The sequence below is a fragment of the Mandrillus leucophaeus genome, unplaced genomic scaffold (assembly GCF_000951045.1).
Source record: "Mandrillus leucophaeus isolate KB7577 unplaced genomic scaffold, Mleu.le_1.0 Scaffold1029, whole genome shotgun sequence".
Taxonomy (NCBI): Eukaryota; Metazoa; Chordata; class Mammalia; order Primates; family Cercopithecidae; genus Mandrillus; species Mandrillus leucophaeus.
In genome coordinates this window covers 939,914-958,513 of record NW_012098421.1, presented here as the reverse complement: position 1 = coordinate 958,513, position 18,600 = coordinate 939,914, and the positions used below count along the sequence as shown (strand labels likewise).

Below are 18,600 nucleotides of genomic sequence, written 5' to 3'. Positions count from 1 at the left end.
GATTAGGAAAGGAGAGGAGAGAAACTAAACAGTAAATGGTTTGATAGGATCTGTTCACTTATCCCTGAGAATTAACCTTCCCAAAGGGCAATCATAACCTGCTAGAGATTCTTTCTTCACACACTTGAGGGAAAACAATCTATAGTTTTCATTATCATCCGCACATATAGGACAGATAATGAATATAAAGCATGAACAATCAAACACCTTTGGCATTAGAATCTTTAGGATGTAGTCATCATACTCATCACAGATTCTTTCTTGCTCGTTATACCTAACTTTGTACCTGTACTTTTCTTTACATTCACTCATCTACTTCCTACTCTAGAAAGTGGGTTTATTAATGTGTGCAAAAGCAGGAAATATCATCCTTCTATCCACAGGCTACTAGGAGAATGAATTCTAAGGTTCCAGACGTCAAAAGCACACTAAGCAGAAGCATACCAGAGCTACACCCAGGATCCACTAGGCACCAGCTGAGTGACTCTGAACAGGTGTCTGAACCTCTCTGAGTTTCAGTCCCTCATATGTAAATTGGAATGTGATCACGAGACATAACACTTGTAGCACTGAGTGTGGTATGTAAGAAATACTTCACATACGTTAGAGAGAATTATCACAGTTTTCAAAGGTTTGTTTTGCTCAAATTGTTATTCCTTAAAAAACTGTCATCACCAAAATTTAAAGTATCCAAAAACTGGGATATAATTTGAGGCAAGGTTACTGGGAAGCCAGTCTACTCTAAGGACACAGCATAGGCTACTCACCTTAGCACTGGAATTTTTATTTGAGGATATACAAGAAAAATGGGGAAAGAAAGATGGCATTATAACTAAGGCACTGCAGAGGTAAAGCACAACTAAAGCCACCATAAGGAATGAGACTTGCAAATAGATATGGCCAGCCCGAAAAGAACTTGGACTTTGAAATCATAAGAACTGGATGTCAATTCTTATTCTCTCATTTGCTAGTAATAAGAAGGGAGAAAATATTTAATCTGTTCCTCAGATTCCTTACCTATAAAACTCAGGATATAAAATGACGTTCACAGAGCTTCTCTGAGAACTAAATAAGACACATATATATGACAGCCCAATGCTCAGCATCTAGAAAGCATTCAAAAGCTTTTAACTTTTTTTTCTTCCAGACTATCTGGAAAGTAATTTTCTAATTTCAGGGATGATAGGTTAGTCAGAGCCAGAGTAGTTCTATGTGATTAACTGATGTTCTGCTGGCAGATTAAAATACCACCTCATGAGAACCATAAGATCCGTTCCTTAAAGTCTTATCATAAAAACACAGCATTTCAATAAGAATGTAAATTGAAAGAAAAAATTGAAAATGTCTCCTGTCTCTTCAAGGAAGGCCCTCTTAGAAGTTTGTATCTAGTCTTATTATTGTAAGCCAGGAAGAAATACTGTAATGATTGAAGAAAATGACTCACAGTCTTCAATACTGGAGCCCAGAACTCAGGTCTGGGAGCTAGAAGACGTGCTGCTGTCACCCTGAGACCCTCTACCCTCATGTTATTCTTTTCTATCTACTCCCCCACCCCTCCTCTTTCTCCTTTCATGTTTTGCTTCTCTCTTGCCAGTGGCAACAGCTGGTAATATTTAGCTCAATGTTAGTGAAGCTTAGGGCTGTGATACAAAGAATGTGAGATTATTTATTCCGTAAAATAAATATAAGATATTAAGGAACCGGATAGTGATGTTCTGATGCAAAATGGTGACTGCCTTCTTACCTCAGCACATAAAATAAGATCAGTCGAGTTCACATTATAACACGAGAGGTTTAAACTCCTCAAAAGGAGGACAGGCCTGATGCTACCCCTTGGCTCAGGCAGTTTAATCTGTTTACTTGATATGTGCAATGGACAACAGGTGCCTGACGGTGGTCCTATCTGAAGTGGTAAGCAAGAAACCAAAATCCTGTTGTGGAAGCACTCAGGAAGAGTTGTGCTTTGTTTTGCGTTCCATGAAATTCAAGTCAGGGATCCAGGGCTGGGGGACAGTGGCCTGGGTAGGCCTTTACCACACATAAAACTTTAAGGGCAATGCAGGTAATTTGATGCATCCACAAATCCTTTTCTTTCTGTAAGTGATTCTCTACTTTGCCAGAGGCAGAGCGTAGGGTAATAGCCTTTATCTTATATGAAAGCACAAGGCCCGAACAGCTCATTTCCTTATCCAAAAACAGATGCTCAAGTTTTCTTTTAAGTTACATAAAATATGGGTCTTGCTTGGGTGGGGGACTGGAATGAATAAAAAATTATATATATCTGTATCTCTCTATATATGTACATGTAACTCCAACTTTTAAGTAATAATAGATGATGTACACATAACCTGGAAAAAACTGATGCCAAGATCTCATTCTGGGGTTATGGATGAAAACATCTAAAGAATCGAAGACTTCATAATTAAAAGATTACATCAATTTTAACATAAAATGTACATTTTTAAATCTTTTATAATGAAATTCAGGCTACAGGTCATACTCATTTTCTCTTCCTATATTTTTCTGAATTAGTATGATTACACTCATGAATACAGAGTCTACAGTATATATAATAGAAACATAATCAATGAAAATTTGTTGAAGAGGGATTCAAATCTTCCTCGAAGGGGATTTAGGGGAAACAGCACAGGTTTGAAATCTTAGAGACATGTTTTCAGCCCACCCCTGTCCCTTATACTGGTTTTTAATTGTACTTGCAAACATTTTTTTTTAAAGCAGGCCAAAACCTTGCCTCTGAAATATTGTTTACAATGCTTGTTTGCTTAGCACATCCTCTTTCCATAGAGAGTATGTAGTGAAAATAAACAAAGCCCTTATTCCTATCAGCAACATGTACAAAATAAGGGGGGTCAAAATTACAAAGTTTCACTGTCCCACACAGAAACTTGTCAGCCCTGAGTTTTTGAGGCAGAGAGGGCACATACATTTATTTTTTCATTAAAAACCAGCAAATCATTTCTTTTCAGATCAAGACATTGGAAAGAAATCCTATTGACCCATGACGTATTTAGAAAAGGCCAGGCTTTTTCTTTTTTTTTTTTTTTGATATGGAGTCTCGCTCCGTTGCCAGGTTGGAGTGCAGTGGCACAATCTCGGCTCACTGCAACCTCCACCTCCCAGGTTCAAGCAATTCTCCTGCCTCAGCCTCCCAAGTAGCTGGGACTACAGGCACGCACTACCATACCCAGGTAATTTTTGTATTTTTAGTACAGACAGGGTTTCACCATGTTGGCCAGGATGGTCTCGATCTCTTGACCTCGTGATCTACCTGCCTTGACCTCCCAAAGTGCTGGGATTACAGGCGTGAGCCACCACGCCCAGCTGGCTATTTCTTAAAAAAGAAAAAGGAAAAAAAAAGTACAAACATGTGCCTCACAGAACAAAATTTCCTGAAGATGAACACTCCCTAAATAAGATTGTGTGATGGAAAAGGATGAAGAATACAAACATGAACATGATTTTCAAGACGGAAAGGATCTGGAAGCCTGGTCCCATCCATATATGTTGTCTTTCTTGTATTTGAATAAGCATTGTGATGCAAATTCCCCAGCCTGCAGATTAGTGCCTAGCACACCAAAGGCATTCAACAATATTTATTGAACAAACAAATGAATCTCCTCTACCCACAAGTTTGTACATCTGTGGAGACCACCTACCAAAAAGTCCCTAGAAGCCTAAGATGGTTGGGCTTCTTTGATACCTGTTTCAAAATCTGTTTTGATAGCTGTTAACAGCTTAAACCACTAGATTAACAGTTTAAACCACTAGGTTCCCTAGATGAAGAGACTAAATCAACATTAATATTTGGTCCATATTATAATATCCAGGTAAATATATAGACCATGAACTGCTGGTTTTGAAAGTCCTCAGACTTTGGTCTTTTTAGTTCTGAATTGAAATCTCAAAATTCAAGAAAAAAGGCATCAGTACTAAAAAATGTTAATTATCTTATATTTTATGCTATATATTAGATTATGCTGTTATTAAATAATAATACATACAAATACATCAATCTGTTGATATCTGTTGAATCTATTGAACCTGGCAAGACCTACTTTAACATTAAGGACCAAATCTCCAAAATTAAGGTCATGCATGTGACAGGTCATAAACTGCTCCAGGCCCCTTTCCTGTAGTGGCATAATGAGAATACTGGACTAGATCAATGGTTCTCAAACTTTGCTGCCTGTTAGAATCACTTCGGGAGCTTTAAAAAAATCTTGATGTGCAGGTTGCACCCCAGACCAATTTAATCAGGCTTTCTGGATGCAGGAACTGGGCATCACAGGTTATAAATCACCTTCAGGTGATACCAACGAACAGCCTGCAGTGAAAACTACTGGATTAGGGGCCCTCTAAAGTTCCTTGCTCTTCTCAAAGCTGGGATTCTTTGATTCCACAAAGGTGAGATGACCTCCCCTGGAACTAGAATTTCTCTGCTTAGTATGTAGTCTATCTTTTTCAACCAACTTGGATTAAATTGCCTAAGCACTCCGATATATCACACATTCATGCCCAAACTGCTCTTCAGCAATGCTGGGGCTTGGAGGTTCTGGCTTCTGATAATGCTGGGTTTAAGGAGCTAGATTTTGCTACTGGTCAAAAGCTCCCACCTAGTCCCTGAGGGTGTATGCACCAGGAATATGTGACGGAAAGTTTTTCTGCTCTTGTAATTTTGTCAGACCTCCAGATGGGTTTGCCCAAAGGACCAAGTAGGAAAGTGTACATATTCACCATTCTCCCTTCTCCTTTCTCCCATACACACATTTTGAAAACAGAATTAGGCAAAGTGCTTTATCTATTCAGTTTCCTTCCCCTGCTTTGCTTTTTCTAATCTGAAATAATATCTACTATTGCCAGGAGAAGAGTTTCTTGAATTTGTCCATGACAAGCTGAATGTTCTGAATTGGTAAGGGCAAGAGTATTCATACTTAACATGCTCCCACAGTACTGTGCTTAGAACGATTTGCCCATCCTCCCCAACACCCCCGGCCCCTGAAATGTAAGCGGTTCTTACATTAGGGCATGAGAGTAGGAGAGCAGGGTCCAGAGGCTTGATTTATTGAGGGCCATCAAATGCCAGGTACTTTATGTCACCTCATTTCATCCTAGGATGCTGGAGCTGTCCCTGTTTTACAATGAAGAAAACTTGGCCCCTGAGAGATCCCCTGATTTGCCTAAAGGCATACAGTTGGTCAATGGAAATGCCTAGATTTGAACCCAGGTGTGAGTGAGCAAAATTTCACTCTGCTGAGCATATCGTGAATGAGGAACAGATGAAGCAAGAACATGGCTGGGAGAGAGAGTTCATTTCTATTATCTGTTCACCTACACTTAAATTAGGAAGCAGGAGAGTGTACCTGAAAGCTCAGAGAGAGGACAGCCAACTAACAGTGTAGCAGTTCAGAAAGAGGTTTCAGGACTTCTTGAAAGACAGGAGCAGGCCATTCAACTCCTTCCCTTTTTTCTTCACATTCCAACCCTTCACAACCCCAGGCTCAGGAACCAGCTCACCCCTCCTTCTATCTACCCTTTTATAGTCAGTCCACAATCCTTATTCCAAAAATAAATCTTCCTGATGAGATGATGAGAAGTAACAAAAAGCAAAGCTAGAAAGTTTTATACTTTTGTTATGGGACTTTAGTTGGACAGATTATGTTTTTACAAATTTTCCTAAAACAAATAATTATGGGATATACCAAATTACTCCAGCCTCCTGGCTCAGTATGTTTTTGCAATTACTTTGGCACTCCAACTCTATGCTACTTAAATTAGTTAACAGTCATTAAGTTATTTTTAGGCCATAGCAACACACACTCTACTATACCTAGCTTGTTGTTTGTACTCCTTAGGAGCAAAATTTGCCTTTTTGCTGGCACTATCATTTCCTTTCAATCAATATCAACAACATTTTACCATATTTATGGAGTGCTTACCATGTATGTGTGTAAAGTTCTGAACACTTTGCACACATTAATTCATTTATTTCAGAAACTAACACTTTGAGACAGCTATTGCTATAATCTCTTTTTGTTAATGAGGTAACTAAGGAACTGAGGGATTCCGCAACTTGCCCAAGGGCACATACCTAGTAAGAGGGGAGCCAAGACTAGCATTCAGACTGACTAGATCCAAAGTTCTGCCTTGATTTCCCCATCATTTGCTACAAAGCTAATGTTTGACATTTTAGCCTTGGATGTTAACCAGAGGCACAGAATAACAACAGCACGTTTGTGAATGCAGATACGTCTTCATTTCAGATACCTTTTTAAAAATCCTTATAACATCTCTGAGAGACAAGGGGAGACTTTTATTCCCTTCCCCATCCCCCAGAAAAGGCAGAAACAGAATATTTTTCACAGGGTCTCTGATTTCTGAGCCTAGCCATCCACTTTGTCATAGAACTCTACATTGCTAACAAGAGTATATTTCAGAATCCTTTTCAACTAGGGAAAAGTGTGCAATCTATGGTGCTCAATTCTAAGAAGTGATGAAATTTTTACAGTATAAAGGCCTAACTCACTGCATGGTCAAATCCGCCCATGGATCATCCTCTTAAAGCATTTCCCTCTTCTTCTCTCATTCCCCAGTAAAGGCCTTTGGTACAGAGCAGGCCTATAAAGATTGTAGCAGTTGGTCATTATTTGTTTTACGATAGCATAGAGCAAGTACAGGCATGGGCTCTGACATACCAGGGGAGGAAGGGGGAGATACAGACCCCAAGGAGGCACCTGGAGCCCTCCCACTCCCAGGGAGGGAAGCTCCTCTGTAGACCAGACTGCCGATCAGTCACAGAGGGATTCTAGGTTGAAAAGCACTTAAAAATGGGTACATGACACTCAAGTGTTTAGGAGTGAAAATGTTGTTCTTAGTATACTATAAAATATTTCTAGCTTTATTGAATTGGAAACATTAAGTTTAAACATTAAACATACTTAAATACATTAAAACGTTATCTATATTTTTAAATATTTCAACAGAAAAGAGAAAGCAAATAGGAAAAATAAAATTGTTTAATCTGGTTGACAGGTATATGGGTGTTCATTACACACTTTTCTGCTTTTCTATATGCTTGAAAATGTTTATAATAACATTTTTGGAGGCATGTATTGTCTTTAAGAAAAAGGGGCAGTAGACTATTTTTTCCGACCTAAGTAAGTGACAAATTATTTCTCTGGATCCAGCTTTACTGAAAAGAAAGGGAGCCCAAAAATCTTGATAGCAAAAACGATAGCTCTCATTATGGATGGTCTACCTTTCTTATTTTTAAGAATTGTTTAAAATTGTTAAAAGAATTTTAAGAATTGTTTAGCTTTCTTATTCAGTTTGACTAGAAAGCAAGTTTTAGTTGATTAAAAATCAGCTTTGAGTAAAACAGAATATAATTCTTACAAAGACCTCACAAATCCCTAAATATTTATTCATTTGGATCATTTTCATCAAGTTGAAGGGAAGCACAGGTCTGATGCCATTTATTCTTCAGAAGATGAGACTAAAACATGGATTCTAACATAGGTCACAACAGGGAGGGCACCGTAAATTAGAACAGTAACTTAATCCCAGGGGCTGCCATGCCTCTGATCGGTTTCTTCCCAGCCTGACACAGCATTACTAAAATGGCAAGTTAGCAGCCGCTCTACTTGACAGACAGCACCAAAAATGGAGAGCATGGCATGGAGACAGGGGGACAAGGAGCTTGGACAGGGAGGGTAGCAACCAGTGTTTACAAACATAAACCAGAGCATCAGATGGGCCAGCCATAAATTACCCAAGATTGTACTGAAATCTCTGAAAATAAATTAACAGGCCCTTAGAAGTTTCCTCCTTATGTTCTAACTATGCCCCCCTCCCACCAACTTCCCTACAAAAATTACTCTTTCCAAAATGGTACCACTACCCCTGTTGCTGAAATACAATCTTATCACCAAGGGAGGGGATTACTCAAATAAATCTGAGAGGAGAAGCCAGACCAGAATTGTTGCTTGACCCACTCAAAAATTTGGGAGAAGTCTGCTGGTCATGCCTTTGGGGAATGCCCACCCCGTCTTTCACCACAATGGTGCTATGGTATTAATCACTGGTTTACCAAGTTGAAAGGATTATGAAGGACATTCTAATACTGACCCATTCCTTTCCCTTCTTTTCCATCTTGGTCCCAATTTTAGGCTGTTCTCCCAAAAGATACCAAAATGACAATGATAATTATAAAGTAGAATATAGACCCCTTCACTCCTGAACTACATATTTTCAATGAAATTCCCAGATATTTGAAGAAAAGGCCCCCAAAACTACAAATAATCTAACCTCTACCACCAGAGCGTCTTCCAAGTCGACCAACGCGGTGTCTCACCAACTCAAAAATGACGAGGCCTCGCAGTGGCTGCCCAGGGCGCCCAGTGGTGAGGTCAGCAGTGTGTCCGGCCCCGCCCCATTGAGGCAATCTTACTCTCTGACACTGAAGAACAAGCCCAGGCTGTCTGGAATCTCAGCTGCATCCACAGGAAAGGGAGAGAGGCACCCCACTTTCACAGGTAGCACCCAGGAGATTCACTTTTCAGTGACTGACGGGTCACCCCTATCCACAACTTCACCCGCTGCAAAATAGAGAGCAGAGTCCGCAACTCCTTCTAATCATCCTCATGATTAGGTCTAGGTCTAGGGTCATGATTAGGAGGTCTAGGGTCATCTTGATCCGTGTTTTTTCCTCTCCTCAAATCATGCAGACACAAAAGACTTGCTTTTAATTGTGAACACCTGCTCTGCATGAGCAAAGAGGAGATCATCAAGATCATTAGCTATCCTCCTCTTTGCTCCCCAAGACAAACTATTACAAATGGGAAATTCCTAGGTAGGATTTTCTCATTTGTAAGAGGCCAGACACACCAAGATTATGGTAAGACAATAGCAGGGTAAATATCCTGGGAATCGCTCAAAGTCAACCAAACAAGAATACAGAAACAATAAAATACAGAGCTACGCAGAGGAAATCTGAACATATTTGTGACCTCAAGAAAACCCACCACCACAACCACCACCACCACCAGGAAATGCCTAGAAGCTTCTGGAACTCTCTACATACAATGTCATCATGTTCTCCTTCCCAGCAAAGCCCACCAGCTCTAAGGACAGATGTGCCTTTGTGGTAGGGGAGCCCCATGAGGACAAGTTTGAGGAGAGTAGAGGTTGGGAAAAGGAGATTGTGTCAATGGAATTCAGAACTATAGTTCCCAGAACGCTGCTTAACAAAAGGCAGAATGCCTCACTGGGAAGACAAGAAGGAGAATGGCAAAGCTGTCCCGTAGAGATAAAATAACTTGCTCACCCACATGGCCTATTGCAATTTAAATATGCAATGTGTTCAAACTCAGCAACACCTTTGGTCAACACACTTTAGGAGACTGGTTGGAGATGTGACCCAGAAACTGTGTACCTTGGCTCACAACACAACAGGAGAGAAGAAGATGACTATCTCTCACTACAACCACCAGGTAAAAGATGCTGATTGAGAGTGATGTACGGTGCCCCAAAAGTCAGTATCTGAGGGCAAAGAGGTGCAACTAGGCTGGACACAGGATGCAGGCTACTTGGGAAGGTTAGGCAACACGGTATGGACGGTGCTCCAAGAAGACTGGGTGAATACTTCCTTCTGCTGGAGCTTAGTTCCACTAATCTCAGTTATTCTGCATTCAGTATAGTGGGGCAAGTGACCCACTACTCCATCTTGGGAGGAGCCATGATGCCAACTGTTGTCAGGTGAGGCCAGAAAAAACAATGGATTGGGGAGTGTTTCATAAAAACGTCTCTGTTCCCTTGGAGCCTTGGCAGAGGAATGGATGTAATTGGTGAACTTATACCTTATATGGAACCTTAGAATAAGAAGCTCTGCCCTTCTTCAAGGTCACTTTATAAACCACATAAAAGTCAAGCTGTTCAGAAAGGTGAAAAAGAGAAAGAATTTCCCACAAAAAGAACTGGTACCTGTAGGTTTACTTGTAGTTCACCATAGTTGCTCCTTCCTCTGTTCCATCAACATTGGTTAAGTCTGAGAGACAATAACTTTCCAACTAGTGATTGACTGGAATAGAGCTAGCAGACCAGGCATGACTTGAGATACCATCTGGTGTATATAAAGCCCCTTTTTAGAAAGATGAGAAAACAGTCCCAGAGAGGTGAAATGACTTGCACAATGCAAATTAGAAGCCGAATTAAGGGTAGAACCCAGATCTTCTGGCTTCCAGTTCAGTACTGCTGGGTTTTTACTAAACCAATGTAATAAAGAGCATAGAAGGGAAGACAAGAATAAAGTCTATTTTGGTCTTTGGTAGCCAGGGTAAGGAGAATGCTGTCACTTCTACGAGAAAACCCAAAGTGAACCCGGCTAATCAGGACTGTGCTTGGGAGGGGAGCGGGGGCATTACCTTTCAACACCAGAGGTTCTTTGCCTTCTCTCTTCAGAGACTCGAGGACTATGTGAAGTGGCTGGGAGGGCATCACTCGGCTTGGCTCATTGGTATTCTCATCATAAACTATAATTTCTTTGGAAAAGATCCTCTTGAAAGAGTCCTTGCCTTCCCTACAGGAAATCAAGTCTAGGACAGTGATCTTGCCCTGCTGCAGTCTCCGCCGGCTGATCTTATCGGCGCAGTTAATGTGGACAGCTCCTTGGATGTGACTCTTGTTGTACTCCATGAAGGGCCTGCAGTCAATGATGACAGGGCCCTGACTCGGCAGGTGACTCTTGTTGCATTTGGTCATCTTCTTTGCCAAGTCATTGGGGTAGATTATTTTGATGCTGGCTAGCTGCTTGGGGGTCCCTGACACAGGGCTGCCCACCCCACCTGATGGACTTAAAGAGCCTGTATTCTCATTATTGTTGACCATCTGGTTAGCAGGGCAGGTGGTAGAGGTTCCGATGGCAGTGGTGGTGGTGCCAGCAGCAATGGCTTGGGTTTGGGCCTGATTGTCCTTGTCGTAGGTTGCCACAGTGCAGCAGCTGGCACTGCTGCATCCACAATTCAGGGAGCGGGCAGAGCCGCTGGATGAGGGCATATACGTCAGATTCGCAGCCTTGAGGGACACAACGGTGGTGGCGATGACAGAAGGGTGGCTGTTACTGCCTGGGGTGGCAGAATCAAGGTAGCTAGAGTCTAAACAAAGGTTGAGATCCTGAGGTCGGACGGGCCTAGATAGTGCCACTACTACCCTGTCGTCTAAAGGAGATGGAGGCATGAGGAGGCTGAAAACTGGCAATTCAAGAAGAACTCAAGACAGTCTGTAAAGAACGGGAAGGGAGAAAGAAAGGATAAAGTCACGTGACACAAAAGGCAGTCTCATCCAATCCCTAGGAAAGGCCTTTGCATCCCTCTGAGCAAAGTCTTCCTAATTGCCCTCTATCATACCATAATCAAAACTTGAAACTCATTTTTATGTATCCAAAGAGGATGCAAACCTGAGGGCCCCAATCAAGTTGGTTGCTAAATCTAAGGTTAAATTTGGATGTAATGTTGTAAATGTTAATGAATATTTCCTGGACCTACATAAAAGTTCAGCTGTAGAAAAGGTATAAGCACAAATAATTAGAAAAGCTGAAGACAGAAGGGAGGCTCTTAAGAGGCATCTATTCTGAATCTCAGCTCTTGCGCAGAAGTACACTGCAAACATCTGAGAAAGACCCATTTGTCCACCCTTGCATGCTTGCCAGTTAATTCCCTCACTCGCTGCAAAGGCAAAGGGGCAACCAAGAGCACTGGCATGGTTCACAGAAATGTACAGCAGCTAAATATACATCAGAGTGGATGTCAACTTTCTGCAAATCCCCTTAAGTGAATCTCTTTAACTTGGAGCTATTCTTGCCTTCCATCCTATTGGGGTCCTTTGAAACGCACAACATAGTCATATTAAAACCTCACATGTTGTCTTTTGGCCTCTTATAAATTAATCTGCATTTCCCCTTTTCACTACTAACTGGTGTCCTAAAACGAAATCTCAAGCCATGGAGCCAGATCTGGAAACCTGGAAACCCCAACCCTGGCAGATCCATCACCCTTTGCTCTCCCACCTACCCCTACCCTCATTCCTGCCTGGAAAGGACAACTTGAGCTCACCTCCCCTCTTCATCTCCCTGGCTGGCACAGACTGTGCATCCCAGAGCTTCTCTCAATGGGAGGCAGCCACGTTGTATAAGGTTCCAATCCCATACAGATATCCCCCCTTCAAGAGTACCAACTCCATAAAGAGGACCTCCGAATTAGCCTGTACCCACTGAAAGGGGCAGTGAATTGTTGCCCACTGGATCTATCTCTGATTTCAAATATTGTCTGCAAAAAGACGGCTCCTTCCTCTTGTAGGCACAGGGACACTCTACAACCCAGGCTTGCTAACTGTTCTTCTTCTATTAGACATGCACACAGCATATTAGACATGCACACAGCAAAGACACCAAACCCCACGCCAAGAGTCGCTCACCTAAACGAACTTTAAGAGCTGTCTGGAAAAATACCATCTATCATCCGTCTACACACGACCGTCACCATTCTCATCCGTCTGCACACGACCGTCACCATTCTCTGACACAGAACCAAAGTGTCACAGGCGGAATCCACACTCACGCGCGCACACGGGGGCATGCACCCATCACGTCGGCAGATCTCCAACGACTCGGGTTTCTCTCACCCACCTTTGGATGGGAGCGAAGAAGCCAACCCCCTTCCCTTGCGTAGTATTTTTTTCTGAAGAGCGAGTACTATTCCAGAAGCTATAACTGTTTCCCGGTTGGACCAAGCGCTGAAAAAGTCTTCGCTATGGTGTTACCTGGTAGGACACGTCCAGGATCAACAGACCATTTATTTTGAGAGGGACGCATAAGCGTGTTCACAGAGACACACGCTGGGACCCACACCTCCACACAGAGTGCGCGGCTCACACACGCACGCACGGAGTGTATAGAGAGATCTGCATCCCTGCAGCAGAGGGTCGGGCGTATATACTGCCCGTGAAACCATTCAGTCTGGCCCAGAAAATCTCCCGGAGAAATACTGAGCTATCCCCTCTCCCTTCCACCACTAGGCAAGAGCTGGAGAGAAAATTAAGTGGTTAGAGAATGCTTCTTCCCCACTCCTGGAGCACTTAACATCCCCCCGTCCCTCCGCCACCCCCCTTCACTCCTCGGCACACAGCGCACTAATGAACCCCGGGCATTTAAAACTGCCGCAAAGCATCCCAACAAACCTCATTTTTTCTTCGCCCCAAATCCAAGTAGACTGCAGAGAGAGTAAATGCACAGGGCAGCAGGAGCCAACAGCCGGAACCTTATAACCCTACCTGCTGAAGCTCCTCCGTCAGCATCGCATCTCTCTTTTTCTGTCTGTCTCTGTTTCTCACACACATACACACACACACACAAACACACACACTCACACTCACGCAAGCACCGCCTTACAATCCTCCACCTTCAGTCCCGGGCTCTCAGGAGTAGTCGCGGTGACTTCCACTTACTTCATAAATAAGTGTAGTCCTCCACCATCTGGCGCTCCGCTTCAGCTATGGACTCTCACATTCAACCCCCATTCACTTGGCTTCATTGATCTCCAGCAGCAACATAGTTACTTTCTCTTTTGCTACACTGTAAATGTAAGGTTCTGAGGGGGCGGACTCGTCACCGACCGACGGCGCGTTGGACCAATAAGAATCCGGACAAAGCCGACCGCTACCTCACAAAGCCCCGCGACCAATGGGCAGCCTAGGGGGCGGGGAAGAAGGCGTGGCCTCATCTCTTTAAGGAGGGTTTATCCGACGCTGCTCTGGGTCCTCGGTGTTATAACACGGGCGGTGATGTCATTGGCAACCAATCAAAAACTTAAAAAGAGCCAGCCGGGGCCGCGCTGAGCAGCTGCTCTCTATTTACTTGTAAACCGAACCGGCAGGATGCAGTTAACCCTTTACCAGGCTGAAGCGTCAGCGGACTGGACGCGCCGCTCCGCTAAAACTGGCTCTTCCCACTGGACGGGATCCTCCAACACTCCCTCACCCGGGGGCAAACCACGCTATTTTTCTTCCTTAATATGGACGGATGATCAAAAGTGTCGGAGTAACTTTCTAAAGGAAAGAGACTGAGATCACCGTCCCTAGTGGGAAAGCCGGGTTCTCTCCGTGTCGCTCGAGGTGACTTGACAAACCCTAAGCCAAAAACTCGCGGACTTCGCCGGGTCTTCTGCGCTAGGACCAACGTGAGCGCGCAGGCAGGGGCGACGCTTCCGCTCCGAGCCGAGGTCCGGGGCCACGCGCTTGGGGCCAGAGCTTGGCAGCTAACAGTACCGGACAGGGAGGCCCTTCAGCCTCGACGCGGCCCGCGTCCTCAGGACAGCCCTGCTCCGCCCGGGAAGCGTCCGCCTCCCGCCGGCCCGCAGATGTCGCTGCCCCTCCGGCTGTCCCGGCCTGACCGCCGCGCGCCGCCCTCCTGCTCACCTACTTCCGCGCCCTGGTCACGCCCCTGTCGTCCCCAGACTAACTCTCCCGGGGCTCGACCCGGAGCACTAAGGCGGCGCCACTGAGGGCTGCTAGGAGGAAGAGGCCTGAGTCGACGCCAGAGGCAAGGGACGCGCCCTGAGCAGCGGTGCAGAGGCCAATCCCCTGGCCGGGCGTCCTGGGGCCCGCTACGCGCCCGCCGCCCCTCCGGGGCTTGGTCCCCCCCGCCTCCTCCCCCTTTCCCGCCTGGCGCACTGGGTCCCCGCGCCGTGCCAGCCGCGCGCAGCCCACCTGCCCCACATGCCTCGGCCGACCTTCCCCCCCGAGTCCCTCACGGCCCCTGCCGAGGCCAGGACTACCAGCCCGGCGCTTCTGGAACAGCCGCAGCTGAGCGGAAAAGAGCCAGAGCCGAGTGCAAATAGCTAGATTGAATGGGGCCGGAGGAGCGTGGAGGAGGCCACGCCGCCTCTCCTGGCTCCCCTAACTTCGGCCGGCACCAGGTAGCTGGCCGTAGCGCGCATCCCGGGAGACGACTGGGGGGCGGGGCAAGCCTCCCCGTGCCTAGTCCAGAGAATATTCGTGTTAGGGAAACTGCAGGAAAGTTGCCTTGGGATACAAAAAGAAGTGGAGATGAACAACCCCAGATGAACTGTGGAGAGTCTACGTCCAAGAACCCTAAAGAAGTAGAGCTTTTTCTTTTCTTATCTGTGAGAGGAGGGATAAAAAGTGAAATAATTATAATGGAATAATACATTATGAGCACTAGGGAATGTTGGGCTATCATTTTTCTCCCTTACCTGATTGAATGGGGTTTGAGGTCTACTTCCGACTCCAGGCCTAATAGTATACTAAGTAGCAGGGGCATCTTCATGTAATTGTTTTCAGGGCAGATCTGAAATCACCAGGTGTCAGACCCTAGCTGGCAGGTCAGCTATGCTCAATGAGCTGTGAAGAGAAATATCTTTGGGCGCTTCCACTTACATGCAGGCACATACCCCCCCAGTCCAGCTTTTCACACCAGTGTTACAACTGGCATCACGTACATCTGATAGTCTTATATAGGAGAGGATTTTCTGTAACATCTGTCGATGAAAAGAGTCAAACTCTGTAAAATATTTGAAGAGATTTATTCTGAGCCAAATATGAGTGACTACGGCCTGTGACACAGCCCTCAGGAGGTCCTCAGAACGTGCTCAAGGTGGTTGGCATCCAGCTTGGTTTTATACATTTTAGGGAGGCATGAGACATCAATCAAATACATTTAAGAAATACATTGGTTTGGTCCAGAAAGGCTGGATAACTCTAAGGAGGGGGTGGGCTTTCTGGCTATACGTAAATTTAAACATTTTCTGGTTGACAGTTGGTTGAGTTTGTCTAAAGACTTGATATTAAAGAAAGGAATGACTGGATTAAGATAAGAGCTTGTGGGGACCAAAGTTTTATTATGTGGATGAAGTCTCCAGGCAGCAGGTTCAGAGAGAATAGGTTGTAAAATGTTTCTTTCAGACTTAAAGTTGATATATAATGGGGCGCATCCCACCCTCACTTCCCCTCATGGCCTGGACCAGTCTTTCAGAATAAATTTTACAAGAGTCCTGATTCAGAAATTAGTCCATTCAGATGGTTGCCTGGGAAGGGGGGTGAGGAGCTTAGAATTTTATTTTTGGTTTACACCTCTCTTCATCCACACACCAACACCCACATCCATTCACCCTCCTGATAACAGCAGAATGCTTAGGGCACACCATTTGGTTCTTAAATGTTTGAAGATCAACAGGTTATGGTCAGGAAACTTGGGTGCTGGGTAATTTCTATACAAATCAGAAAAGAACTTCCCAGAGGTTCTACCCTTGATATATCTGGAGCTGAAAGGCTGCAAGCTTACCTTTCCCTAATCGTAGACAATTATTGGAACATTTTTCATTAACTCAGAGTTTGAGAGTTCTAAGTTCTGATTCTGACTCTATCTGTTATATCTGTTCATCCAGTCTCTGTCTTCATTTATCCATAAAATGGTAATACCCCCACTTAGAAGAAAAAGGGAACTCATTCAAGTGCTTAGGGGGAAAAAAGATCCCTTGCTGATAAAAGGTATTCAGTTGAAAAAAAAATTAATTTACTTGCTTTAGGAAATAAGGTGCCTATCTTTAAAGGTATGTGTAATCTATAAATGATGAAGTAATTGCTACTGCCTCGATATCTAAGCCCAAAGTATAGATTTATACAATTGCAGAAGAGCTCTTAACAGCTTTTCCCACAAGGCCCTAAAAAGAAAAGTAATTTCAAAAAGAAAGGTAACTCTTGTAATGAGATGATTGTTTTATTACAGTTTCAAACTAGTAGATTATTATAATTTAGTTGACTAAGAATCTAAGCCATCCAGGCTGAAACATTGGGAAAGATGGCAAAATTCCTTATCATGTATCAAACCTGAAACATGAATAATTACTGAAACATGGAATAATTACCAGATTGTGAATATAAGCAAAGCTGTAGTTATTTTTTAAGTTAGGCATCTCTAAGCTTATATTCAAGTCATAAGACTGGTGAACAAAATCAGATTATAGATGGAATTTTTTTCCATTCACTACTCTTCAAAACATCTTTTGGACAAGAAGAGGTGATTTTGTTCCTGTTTTTGAGTCATAAATGTGAAAATACTACACCGAAATATACTGCCCTGAGACTTAAATTCATAATGCTAGTCAGCCAATGGCTACAAACCTGATCTGTATGTCAATAACCAGCAGCAGAGCCTTAATGTTAGTTTCAGTCCCAAAGAAACAGTGAAGCATCTTCGTTCAATTTGGATGTTGTAACGTGATTGTATTGAGTCATATCTTTGTTCCCACAAACATCATAAGAAAAATATTGACTGTTTCAGTGCAAAGTGCTATGTATTAAAGACAAAAACTGAAGATAACTTAGGCCAACATGTAAGATATAATATGGATAGTATTAAGCAAATGTATTAATTAAATTACTTCTTTTTTGTGCACTCAAATGGTTAAGTGTGTGGGGTAATGACAGAAGGTGTGGCCTTCAAAATAATCCTCAAGGTCAAGGTAGATTTCTGGAGGTATTAGAATTAAGGCAAAGAATGGCTTGGAGAAAACTTAAAAAATAATCCAGGCTAAAGATGATATCATACTAGAAGGAGTAGGGAATAAGCTGAAGAATAGGAAAGTGGCATGGTAAGTGTTTGAGGTCATTGAGGCCAGTCTGGCAAAACATCCAACAATACTCTCCAGTCCTAGGGAAGGGCTGATTAAAAGGATTCCCTGAAGGAAGGAGCTTCTATGGTTTGAATGTGTTCCCCGAAAATTATATGTTGAAACCTAATTGCCAGTGTGACAGTATTAAGAGGTGAGGCCTTTAGGAGGTGGTTAAGTCGTGAGGGCAGAGGCCTCATGGAAGGGATTAGGGCCATTACACAAGGGCTTCAGGGAGTGAGTGAGTTTTCTTCCATTCCCCTGTAGGGACACAACTTTCATCCTCTCTGGAGGACACAGCAACAAGGTGCTATCTTGAAAGCAGAGACTGGACCCTCACCAGGCAGTGAACCTGCAGGTGGCACCTTGATCTTGGACTTCCCAGCCTCCAGAACTCATGTGAGCAATAAATTTCTGTTCCTTACAACTTCCCCAGTCTCAGCTATTTTGTTATAGCAGCACAACTGGACTAAGACAGTGGCTACTGCAATGATGGAAACAGAGGCAGGACCATGTGCTTGTCCCACTATCCACATGTTTGGACACAAGAGGCCTGCAGTTCTTTCCTACAAAATTCATGAGCAGGTGTGTTTGTGACTCAGGAAAAGACTCTGAGGCATTTAAGGCTCTATATCTGTATTTTCCAGTGTGGTGGTCATTTGACACATGTGTCGGCCACTCGAAGTGTGCCTAGTCTGAATTGAGGTGTGCCATAAGCTTAAAATACAAGTGGGGGCAATAGAAATGGGGGCAGAGGTGAACTGGTAGAGCCTCTGTGACCACAATCTTGTTCTCCACACCTCCACACTTGACAGATGTAGATATAGCCATGGATAGATGTATGTCTTATTTGTGGGGTTCCGAAGTAAAATTTCAGTTAAAGGAAGGATCCTGGTTGGGATTT

General features: G+C 43.7%; 1 protein-coding gene across 1 annotated transcript in view; it reads right to left on the bottom strand.

Moving 5' to 3' along the window:
• DUSP10 (dual specificity phosphatase 10) overlaps window positions 1–13,711 on the bottom strand; it is a 40,484-nt gene extending 26,773 nt beyond the window's left edge. The window contains exons 1-2 of the mRNA XM_011977566.1: window positions 13,516–13,711; window positions 10,440–11,293 (exon numbers count right to left, since the gene is read on the bottom strand). Of these exons, the coding sequence (XP_011832956.1) occupies window positions 10,440–11,250 (811 nt within the window). The 5' untranslated portion in view covers window positions 11,251–11,293; window positions 13,516–13,711. The remainder of the gene's footprint in view (window positions 1–10,439; window positions 11,294–13,515) is intronic.
• Window positions 13,712–18,600: the final 4,889 nt, after the last annotated feature.